We start from the raw sequence: 12,494 nt of genomic DNA on the forward strand, positions 1-12,494 counted from the left end.
TAGGGATTAGGGGTTAGGGTTAGGGTTAGGGGTTAGGGTTAGGGGTTAGGGTTAGGGGTTAGGGTTAGGGATTAGGGGTTAGGGGTTAGGGTTAGGGGTTAGGGGTTAGGGTTAGGGGTTATGGTTAGGGGTTAGGGTTAGGGGTTAGGGTTAGGGGTTAGGGTTAGGGTTAGGGATTAGGGGTTAGGGTTAGGGATTAGGGGTTAGGGTTAAGGTTAGGATTAGGGTTAGGGGTTAGGGTTAAGGTTAGGATTAGGGTTAGGGTTAAGGGTTAGGGTTAGGGTTAGGGGTTAGGGTTAGGGGTTAGGGTTAGGGTTAGGGATTAGGGGTTAGGGTTAGGGTTAAGGGTTAGGGTTAGGGTTTAGGGTTAGGGTTGATGCACTTGTGATATTTGGATTTAGCTGACAGTAGTGATATATTTACACTGAGTGGTTGTCAAATGACCAAACCTCCAACCTGACATCACTTCTCTATTGCTGTGTAAGCTGCTGAATCCCATCAACAACTGCAGGAATCCACTCAGTCAATTCTGTGTGTGTGTGTGTGTGTGTGTGTGTGTGTGTGTGTGTGTGTGTGTGTAGGTGTACATATCGGATGTGTGTGTTTGTGTGAGTGTGACCCAATCAACCTCACAGCCTCGTTATCCAACATGTAAGTGAAAAATGCTTCACAGTGATCGATGCTGCTGCCATCTTTGATTTTCTCTCCTCCCCGGGACCCACACACAACCAGCGCGGGTTCAATAATTACATAACTTTAATGCCACAACATTATGCAAGAAGCATTTTAAAGGCCATCTGAAGGCTAATCCATTAACACCACATCAGGACCACCGGGAGCTGACATTAGAGTTTATGAAGCTCTTTGTCCGCTGAGAAACTGTCGTCACGGCGGCGGATTGACTCACTCTTTGTGTTTGTTGTTGGAAAAGGACGAGAGGCGGCGCACGTTCTCACCAGCACTGTGAGATTAGCATGTTTGTTAGAAGTAAAAGCAGCAAAAAGGGTGCCGCTGTTTCAAAAGTTTTCACTAATCTCACAGCAGCAGCAGCAGCGGAGCCACACCCAGAGTGTCCCACAAGAAAAGCATCATATGGTTATTCAGAGATGAAGAAAACTACAGGAAAAGCCTCATCAGATGGTCTAACCCCAACTTACACTGGTATATGTCATAAATATCACTCTTATGTGATTAAATAATTTTTATCTACTAGCAGCAGGTCTGAAGATGGTGATGTTGGCCAGTTTATTGGTCAGCCTGGTCCAGCGCTTTAAGTATATAAGTCATATTTTACTACACGCCAGTTTTTTAATTTAAATTTATTTTCTTGCGAACTGAAACTAAAGATAACTAAAACTTGAATGAACCTTAAACCAGAGTCTTTGAGACGTCAAAAAATAAGTCGGTCTATCAAGCCTTCTCAATTAATGAGTTTCTGTAGTGTTTTTTTAATTTATGTATATTTATATGTATAATTTGTGATATATTTTTTATGACGGAATTTTTTAATGATGTATTATTTTTTTATTTTTTGTTACTTTTTAATTTTTTTTTATCAATTTATATTGTTGTATTATGCATCTTTCTTCTCTCTATATACACAGCACTTTATAAAGCCTTTTATCTTTACTATTACTAGTTATTATTATTGTTATTATCCTAATCAAAGTGTTTCTAATGTATGCCATACCTAATAGGCACATTTTTGGATTAACAAACAACCCAAGTACCACCCCCTAGTTGCACCTTTCTAGTTAATGGACCAAATATGGCGTCACCCATGTCCCTTCTTGGACAACGATTGGCCTGAAGCCACATGACCATATATCCAACCCATCTCTGTAGATGTCCCATTGGCTGATATGTGTCTTTTTTCATACCCAACTTATTTTATTTAAATGGTGTTTGTGATGTGTTTTATGATGACCCTGATGAAGGCCACAAGCTGAAACGCGTCGGTCAACTAATAAAGTTGTTCTTCATACTACAAGTGTTACTGGAGTTCTCATCTATCCGGGTCTATCAAGCCTTAGTAAAATGGCCAAAATCAAACCAAATACTTATTTTTGAACGGAAACAACATAGTTTTCATCTCAACAGATCCCTGCTTGATCACACATGCAAAAACAGCTGAGTCAGCTGCTGCAAAGCTAACGATTGCATTGGAAAGGATCACACATTGGCTTGATCGATCATATCTGAGTCTAAATGTAAACAAGACAAAGGGTATGTTTTTCTCTAAGACTATGGTACAACCTCCTAACGCTGATGTTCTCATCAAAGGTGAAAAAATTGACATAGTTACTGATTTTAAATATCTTGGTGTGACACTGGATCCAAATTTGAACTTCAAGAAACATGTTAAAAAAAACAGTTAAAACCATAAAGAAGAAGAAACAGCTGTTGACTGAACTTAACTTCTAACCAACAAGCTTCAGTTTCAGTTTTAACAGTCATACTGGCAGTGAGGATAATATGAAGCACAATGTCCTGGTCGTGTTTACAGGATGTATGAACTGTTGCGCACAGGTTGACAAGTATATTACAGTCATTTTCAACATCTTTCCAGCAGCTACGATAATTCATAAAATAAATTAATTATACTCTTACCTATTTTACAAAGATGAGAAGGATCTCTTTTAATAACTACAAGCAGGAATTAGCAGATATGTAAGTGCTTTGTGCAATATCAGAATATTTTCACGGATAAAATAAGATATAATGGAGAGGAGGGAAAACTATTGAGCTACTCATTTATATGTATAAACAGACTAATTAATTTTTAATGAAAGGCTTCTCTCATCTAAATTTAGGGTTTTTTCTATTTTATTCTGGTGTCAGCAGCTGCAACTGAAAGTGTGCATTAGGTTATGGGGATGTTGCACATATCTCCGTTATATTTATTAATTATTAATAAAAAAAATTATTAATGACAGTTTGGCAGCGCTCCAATAGGCACAATATGTTCAGTGTAGCTTTTTTTTCTAATATTCATGGATCATCAAGTCGAATCTCTTCAGCTTTTTGCCTTCAAGTCTCAAGTAAGTCAATCAATCAAGCAGAACCCGGCTCTCGGTGGGTGGCCATCTGCTTTGACTAGTTGGGTTGAGAGAAAGAAAGAGGGGGGTTAGGGTTAGGGGGGCGGGGGGCAACTCCAGGAGTGATGTCCAAATTAGGAAATGTGCGTCATGTAGCAGGTGGATGTGACTCCCCTTGTTGAGACCTGCTGATAAGACGTCACAGCGGAGCAGAGGAGAGACACTGAGATAGTGATGTAACCGACCTGTACGCTGGTATTTAACATGTTTTTCTTCCTGAAAACAAATAATTTTTTAAATATTTGTATGAAACAAATATTCGTAAAAAACCCCACTATTTGTGCTTTGCCGAATAACGTATTTGTATTCGGGCACAGCCCTTGTTTTTTGGTCAGTGTGTTCAACAGTTTGGCTCCAGAACAAGATATATCTACAATAACATGCCAGATTTTCATTAAATTTGGTTTCAATATTCAAATTCTTGGTTATTCATAATTAAGTGCGTATACATTTTCTGTATATTAACTCATTAAACATTTCAATACCTTAATCACAGTGAAACACCCACCTATGGCGATGAAGTCCTCCTGCTCTCCGGAGTGAGCGGGGCCGAGGGGCCCGTCGTAGAGGAGCAGCCCGTTGGCCGACTCCGCCAGGAACTCCAGGGAGATGTGGCTCTGGAAGCAAGGCATGATGGGAGGGAACCAGGCGTAGCCCTGGCCGCCGAAACTGTGTTTGGTCTGCTGGCACTCGGGTCCGTCGAACATGGGGGGACACTCACATCTGAGCGATAGAAAGAGTTTATTTTGTTGTTTATTTTAATTCAACCACATTATGACTGCTGGAGATGTTTTTAAAGAGCCACCAAAATTCATGTAACTGTCGATTGTATCTTATTTAATGATGTTCCAAAGAAGGGCTGCAACTAATGATTATTTGTATTATGGATTAATCTGCTGATTATTTTCTCGATTAATTGCTTTGTCTATAAAATGTTGGTGACGTCTTCAAATGTCTTTCTGTCACCAAAAGTCCAAAATCCAATAATTATTTTAATTTACTGTCACGTATGACACAGAAAAATTCAAATTCCTACATTTGATAAGCTGCAACCAGCAAATTTTGGGCATTTTTGCTTAAAAAAATGACTTAAACGAGTATACAGTTATCAAAATAGTTTCGGATTAATTTCCTGTTGATCGACTAATTGTTTAATTGAGCGTTGCAGCTCTATTTCAACGCCTTCTCCACACTGCCAGGATAAAACTCTGGTAGGAGAAACTCTAATCTCTTCATTATATTTAGAATTAACTTCATATTTTTGTCTAAAAACAATTATATTCTGACTAAAAGATATTTAGTCTAAAAATACCAGGATCATTGTTCAGAACCAACCATATGCAACGTGTGTAATGTTAACGTGTGTGTTGTCAAAGGTCTTTATGAACCTCAATGGCTGTAATTACTATCTACAACTCTACAATATTATCTATAGTACAATCTTAATTGCTATGGCAGCAGTTTCCTTCCTGACCTGTCAACATTATTCAGAATTAACTAAGAGAGACGGACTGACAGAAAGACAGAGACAGAATCTAAGACACCTTGACAGAAACACTGTTAATTAAAGGTCGTCTGTATTTGCTGATGTTAATGGGATTTTTCTGAGAACAGAGAAAAGAAAAAAAAGAACGTGAAGGAGAAAGAACCGTCTGTCAGATTTCGCAGCCGAGATGTTGCGTTCGATATCTAAATCATTAAAACGATGTGACAATTCAAAGTCAGCTACTGTACATGCAGCTGAAAATTATATAGGCTTTGGAGGGTTACAACTCCGAGAGAAATCTGCTTTTATCAAATCCTCAGTTTTTTTTATGACAGATTTACTTAATCAGTTTACAAATGGGACGTCTCAGCTAACTTCAGACGGTGATGTTGACGGCTCAGGACTTGAATCTGCTGCAGAAAAATTAGGTGAACACAGATCTAATTATAAAGATACATTTAAAGTATAATTAGAGTATAAAGATTGTTATAACATTTAGTTGTTGTAACAGTGTTTTCATCATAAAGAGAACAGTTTTTCAGAGACTACAGGGTTCCCGTGGTTTCTTAAAAAGTCTTAACTTATGTGCATTTGTTTTGCTGTGTAAAGGGTATTGGCAAGCCGTCCTATAGCAAATAATGTCTGTATATTTTATATTATAGAGCTGCAATTAATGATTATTTTTGTTATTATCTAATGTGTTGATTATTTTCTTGATTAATCGATTAAGAGTCGTTTGGTCTATAAAATGTCAGAAAATAGTGAAAAATGTCAATCATTGTTTCCCAAAGCCCAAGATGCAACCTAAAATGTCTTGTTTTGCCCCGATCAACAGTCCACCACTCAAAGATATTCAGTTTACTGTCATAGAGGACTAAAGAAACCAGAAAATATTCACATTTCAGAAGCTGGAACAAGAGAATTTGGGCATTTTTTTCTTAAAAAATGACTCAAAATGATTAATCAATTAATTTTCAATGGACAGAACCTGTAACACAAGTGTCCTTTAATCCTTCCTTACACCTACTTGTATCCCAGCGGTCCGTCCTGGCAGGTGCCCCCATTGAGGCAGGGGTTGGTGCTGTAGGCGGAGCAGGGCAGGTGGGTCGCCTCTCGGCCCCGGCAGCCGCAACGCGCCGTCGACGAGGCTGACAGCGACACCAGAGAGATGTTACCTGTGCTGAGAGCCACCGGGGACTGGCTGAATGAAACCTTGCTGCTGCAACCACCAGACTGACCGCAGTCTGTGTAGAGACAGTCGTCAACGCCCACCTGAGAGATGGAGACGCCCAACATGGCTTCCAGCTGGAGAAGGTGAAAGAATAGAGGACAGAAAATATTAAGGTTACCTTAAAGAAAAAGGAAAATAAATGTGGGATCTCTGTGAAACTTCCCTGAACAAAAACAACAAAACCTCTGTTAGTGTTGATGACACTACATTAAATTAAAACTAGCATCAAGCTAACAAAGTAAAACAAGCATAAAGCTGACAAAACCCTGTCACGACACTAAAACTAGCATGAGGGTAACTGAGACTACAACTAACACTATGAAGCTAAAGAAACTTAACTTAGTAATCAACAGTATAAGTGGGATAAACTTAACTGAAGCAAACTAGCACAATGCTAACAAAACTAAAATTATTATGTAAATAAACCTAGCATTAACCTACCTTTGACTACCAAAGAACCTCACTGAAAACCTCTAAAAGAAGCCTGAAGGTAGTTAACTGAAGCTAAACCTAAAAACTAAAAGTAGCTTAAAGGTAACCAAAACTAAAACTAGCATGAACCTAAAGAAACATAACTGACAGTGAGATATAACTAGGATAAAACCAAAACAAATTAGCATGAAGCTTTAAAACTAAAACAAGACGGAAAATGAAACAAAACTTATTGTAAAACTAAGTGGGCATAAAGCCAGTAAAAATTAAACATGAAAAAACTAACATGAATGTATAACTGACACAACTAACTGAAAGTAGATAAATGATAAAACTAGTATTAACTAAACAAAACTAGCATGAAGCTAACCAAAACTAACATTTATATGATGGTAATTTAAACTAGCATGAAACAAAAAACTGAAACTAAATGTAAACAAAGACTAGAATGAAGCCAAATGAAACTAAAGCTAGCATAAACCTCAAACTAACAACAAATTAAAACTGACACTAAACATTAAACTAACATCAAACTAAAACTAGCGTAAAGGAAATAGTCACAAAATCTAGCATGAAACTAAAACTAACATGAACCTGACGAAACATAACTAACTGAAAGTATAAATATGATAAAACTAGCAGGACCCTAAGGAAAACAACTGACAATAGGCAAATAATAGGATAAAACTAACTGAAACAAATTAGCATGAAGCTAACAAAACTAAAACTAGTATGAAGCCAACTGAAAATAAACCGAACATGAGAGCAAGCTAGCATAAAGCCAGTGAAAATTAAACATATGAAACTAAAACTAGCAAGAAAGTAAAACTGAAACTAAAACAACTAATTGAAAGAACTTGGATAAAACGAGTAGTTTTAGACGGTAATTTAAACAAGCATTAAACTAAAAGAATCAGAAACTAGCAGGAATCCAGCTGTAATTAAACAACACTTAAGGTAGCATAGTCTATCTGAAACTAGAATTAAACTAACATTTAATTAAATGAAACAAAAACAAGGATGCAACTAAGATGCATCCTTAAAACATTAAACTAAATGAGACTAAAAGTAACATAGTTTGTTCCTGTAAGTAGCAGAACATTAACACTAATATGGATCTACAATTAAACACAGAGTGAAAAACAGACACAGAACACACAGTGAAAAACTAGCAGGGAACAAAAAACAAACACCAAACAAACTCTAAGAAGTATTTTTTTGAAGTTATGAGCTCTGTTTGAACATAATAGAACATTTCAGAGAATGACAGCAGCCTTCCTTGAGCTGACGTCTACCTCCATCAAGATATATGAATTTACTCTTATTTCCCTCAGTGTTATTTATGCACTTTGGTGTTTCTCTGTCATTTCCCCTCCTGTTAAATCTTTACTGTCATTTGCTTTCTGTTGCCAAATTCACTTGTTTCTCTGCTTGTCATCTTGATTCTTTCCCCTCATTTTGTCTTTATGGGTGTGAGAGGTTTTCATCAGAGTCCCTCAGGGTTTCCTGTCTCTCTCCGACTGTGTGTATTTCTTTTTTTTTTTGAGTTTAGTTATTCAGCTGACAATCTTATCTGCAGTGACTTACACTCCCCAGGCTTCAGCTTTTGGCTGCAGACCCAATTTTCAACATTGTATTTTCTTGTGCTTATACTTTGTATTTATCTGACATTGTTGTTCTAAATCAGCCACAATATTTTTCCTTTTAACTCAAGATAATTAAAGACATCTTTCCTCTGCAGCATAAGTTATTTTTAATCATTCTGTGTGCTTTGTTCTGTTATTTATACTTAAAAAAGTTATATGGGTTTTGATTGATCTTTTGAAATAAGTTGCATCGCAGTATGAGATGTGTTGTGTAACTGAATCTCTGACAGGTCATGTGATGGCTGCAGGAACTGTTCATGTGACCTTCTGGCAATGGCAGTAACTAATGAATTGGCTAATCATGTCAGCACTAATATACAGTATATTTAACATTATAGAGTGCTGTGTAGAGCATTTTATCAAACCTTCCATCAGATCCATTTGGTTTTAGCTTTAAACATTTGTGACTACAAGCTACACAAAACAAACTAAAATATTCAGTTGAGATCTTTACTTTGTGTTAGTTATGAAGGCAGAAACAGTTTTTAGCTCCTTTTCTTCATTTGCGACATTTCGTCAAAGTACAGGTCTTCCTCAGGCCTATTTAATGTGGACAACCTGTAGCTATACAATCTGAAAATTAGATTGGAAATGATCCTTAAGATAGGAAATGATGATTAAATGTATCTGACACATTGAAATTGAAAACTCACTTTGCAAACCTTATTTTTTGCAAGCTTGATCCAAACACTGGGTCCTGTCTGAGAACTATTAAATTAGCTCAATAACTATTAAGCAGCTTTAAAATATCAGTTTCATAAGGTCTTTAGGATGAAGACAAACCAGTGTTTGGAAAGAGTAATACTTTCTCGGGTAATGAATTTGACTCGGTTTCCCAAAATCCACTTTTGGATTTTCCAAGAACAGGACAGAGCTGTTGAAAAAATGTGCATTTTTTGTCTGGTATCTTTGGCAGTTTCAGTTTCTACGACTGAGAAACAGCTGATGATGAATATGACTCAGTGGTCTGCGAGTGTGCTTTTGTATGTTTATCTTTGTGATCCCCAATCTGAGTTTTAGACCTTAGGAGGACATTTTTGGAAAGTGAGGACATTTTAGTCGCTCCTCAGTTTGGGGCAGACATTCAAGGGCCTGTTTGAGGTTTAAGACTTGGTTTTAGGGGTAAAGGGGGCTATAAGGAATGCATTACATCAATGAGGGTCCTCACAGGGATATAAGTACAAATGTGTGTGTGTTTAATGTGTGTTTATGTGGTTCACTAACTGTCATCACCTTTCTGCCTCTCACAGCTCTGATCTCAGGTCAGCAGCTGCTCTCAAGCTTCTAATGGATCTGAAGTATTCATATACATGTATACATATGCGCATGAGTGTGTATATGTGTGTGTGTGTGTGTCACATGAAAAACCACTTGCTGGAGAGACGTGACCACATTTAAAAATGTGTAACCCGTGTATTTAACCTTTCCTCCATGTGTGTTCATGTGTGTGTGAGACGGAGTGTTAAATGGTTTACAGGACCTGTTAAGTGCCTGCTGAACTACACGCATGAGTGTGTGACTGTGATGTTTAATTGATGTGTAATTAATGTGTAATTAACCCTCTCTAAGAGCAGTTGTAAAGATGAACGCAGTTCGCCTCCTCTCTGCTTTCACACTCTTATTATATTAAGTCTGTTATATATATGTTTCTCCTTCGTTTGTCTGTCTTAAAAATCTAATCTTAAAGGAATAATACAAGTTTGAGGAAGACAGAAAATCTGACTATTTTAAGTTTTTTCTGTCTCTTAGAACAAACAAATATTAGTTTATCAGTTTTTCAGACTTCTGGCTTTCCAAACTCCCAGTTCAGTGCCTGTCTATACATTAGGTATAAACAACTGATTTTAATTAACTCTAAAATAAAATAATTTCAATGGGAGTGATGCAGTTTTTCATTTCATACACTTTTTAAATAGAAAGATATATCACATTTATATATAATATCTTTTGTACTATATTAAAAAAATTGCTTGTCTCCTCTTAAAATTTTGAAAAAAATATAATTTCAACACTTCACTGAAGCTATATGTCTTAAGTGTCTGTTCAGTGTCATGTACATATTAAGCATACAGTATTTACAATGTTTGCTGCCACTTAACATACTCAGCAGTGTAGGATTAGTGGCTCTGTATCGTAGTTTGTAACTTTACTGGTTCATTGAAACATGAATGAGGTTGACTGTTGAACTCATATTCATATCAATCCTAATGTTGTGACTTATTACTACAAGTTGTAATGAGTGCTAAATTGGCCATATAATGTGAAGTAGAGCACGCTTAAATACATTTTTGATGCGTTACAGCGTGCTGAGTCTGAGCCAATCATGGAAACCCGACTGTAAAGACAGACCAGTGAATACAGTATGTTCTGTTCATATCCAGGTACATAAATTCATGTTGTTGTATTTGTTTTATGGTAGGTGATGATGTATTGGAGTACATTATATTGAAAAGTGTTCCTAATATTATGTCCACTCCATTAATATACATGAGGGGGGCAAAATATTAGGTTCAATATAATGTACTCCAGTACATCACCACCCACTACGACCTCAATAATAAACATAAAGGAGAATTATCACCTTTGTATGTAAGTATAAGCTTCATAAAAGTAGAGTTTGTTATTAGATTATACAGGTGTTTCTGATAAAGTGCTTGGTGAGTTTATATTCTGTTTCTATCCAGACAATTAATGGCAGCAGACAAACAGACACAGGTCTCCAATTCATGAGGTTTATATCAAGTCACGAGTGATTTCAGACTCATTTTTTATATAACTGTTCCATCAGGAAATACTGAAACATTTGGAAATATTTTACACATCTTTTGTATCATTTTTTTTACACATTTTTTTCTTTGGAAAAATCTTTTAAAACTTTGAAACAAGAAGTTCAGATATTGTGAGTTTTAACAATGTTTGTTCAGTTTAAACAAAAGGATCAAGGGCAGTTCTGATAAAAGTGGTAAAGTGTTAAGCGAGTCAGAAATTAAAGAAATTAGTAGAACAAAATATGCAGCTTGTCCTGTGAACCCTGAAGAAATCTTACTGTACATGTTCAAAAACTGGATCACTACTGACTAGATTTAAAAAAGCTTTCTTCAAGCCATAACTCTCTCTCACCTTGGCTTTGTTTGCTGCCACGTAGCCGTGCAGCTTCTCGGCCTTGTAGTACGGCGAGCCGTGAGCAGCGAACCAAAGGTTGAGTTCCTTCTCCCCCCGCCGGCCGGCGTCGCCTACAGAGAAGATCTGGACGTTTTCCGGCAGCGTCTGCAGGAGTTCAGCCAACATTTGACCCAAACGAGTGAACCGACTGTCATCACCTCCGCTACTGCTGAAAAACTCCTCCACTGTCAGGTCTGCAGGAGGAGAAGAGTTCACAGTTTTATTTATCAGCTTTGTATTTTGGAACTTAAGTTTTTATACATTTTTAAATGATGATGATGATGTCAGCAGCGGCATGACAATAAAAGCTGGACAGACAGAAAATGCAGCAGAAGAAGGAGGGAGTGAAGCTGAGTGAGAGAAGGTGAAACAGGAAAAATAAAGAGAGAAAATGGCTGAAATGAAAGACGACAGAAGACGAGACAAGAGAAGACAGTAGAAGAAGAACATGGAGATTTTCCCATCATGCCTCGCTGTCTGTTGGTGCTGATGGAGCCTGAGGCAGCTGACAGCCCTGAAACCGAGGCCCCCGCGGCACTCAACACTGCACCCCGTCAATCACGGTTACCACGGCAACCGCTGTGTGTTTCAAGCCATTTCAAAAGCTTCCATTGAAACACTGGCACAAGTGAAAAAATACATCATCATCATCATCATCATCATCGACTCACTGGACAGGCGGATGGAGGCGGCGTTCCTCAGAGCGTCCTGCTGCAGCTCCGTGACGTCCACCTGAGCGGTGGAGGTGACGTCCGGCCAGGTGTTGTCCGACACCCGCACCTGCAGGCGGTACGAGCCGGGAGGAGTCCCCTCCCTGATACTGAGCTGACCCGAGCTCTGGTTCAGACTGAACAACCTGAGAGAGAGAGAGAGAGAGAGAGAGAGAGAGAGAGAGAGATACTTTCTGTTAAATTACAGGGACGTTATTGACGTTTATCGATGTTTTTGTTGTTTATAATTTGGTAAATCTGGAGCATCCATCCTCCAGATGAACCAGACCATCTAGCTGGATAATCTTCAGTCTGTTCTGAACTTGGTAAAACTATTTTTTTTACTCTGCACCAAAAACTTACAAGATAAACTTTGTCTTGAATCGCTGCCTTCAGATCAGACATCCAAGCATCACATTCAAAAGGTTTCATGAGGAATTTAATTGTTTTAAATAGTTTGTTTTGTTGAGTTCTGTAACTATGTGGAGCCAATTCTTCAAAGCCTCTTTTGTTAAACAGATAATGTATCTCAATAGACTTCTTGTTTAAATGAAGGTTAAATAAACTCCCTTTCCCTTCAGTTTATCTGTCTCGGTATAAACAACATAACAAGATGTTAACATCAGATGGGCAGCAGCTCCTCCTGCTCGGAAAGCCGATGGGAACTAAATAAAGTCTGAGTTGATGCTCTGATGCTCATATTCATGTATTTTTCCATGAGATCTTAAG

At 37.7% G+C, this 12,494-nt stretch overlaps 1 protein-coding gene across 1 annotated transcript in view; it reads right to left on the reverse strand.

Annotated features, from left to right (window-relative positions):
* Positions 1 to 12,494, reverse strand: part of si:dkey-22o22.2 (neural-cadherin) — a 161,124-nt gene that overhangs the window by 13,848 nt on the left and 134,782 nt on the right. The window contains exons 21-24 of the mRNA XM_044357993.1: positions 11,727 to 11,911; positions 11,014 to 11,249; positions 5,612 to 5,889; positions 3,607 to 3,821 (exon numbers count right to left, since the gene is read on the reverse strand). Of these exons, the coding sequence (XP_044213928.1) occupies positions 3,607 to 3,821; positions 5,612 to 5,889; positions 11,014 to 11,249; positions 11,727 to 11,911 (914 nt within the window). The remainder of the gene's footprint in view (positions 1 to 3,606; positions 3,822 to 5,611; positions 5,890 to 11,013; positions 11,250 to 11,726; positions 11,912 to 12,494) is intronic.

The sequence above is a fragment of the Thunnus albacares genome, chromosome 8 (genome assembly GCF_914725855.1).
Source record: "Thunnus albacares chromosome 8, fThuAlb1.1, whole genome shotgun sequence".
Lineage (NCBI taxonomy): Eukaryota > Metazoa > Chordata > Actinopteri > Scombriformes > Scombridae > Thunnus > Thunnus albacares.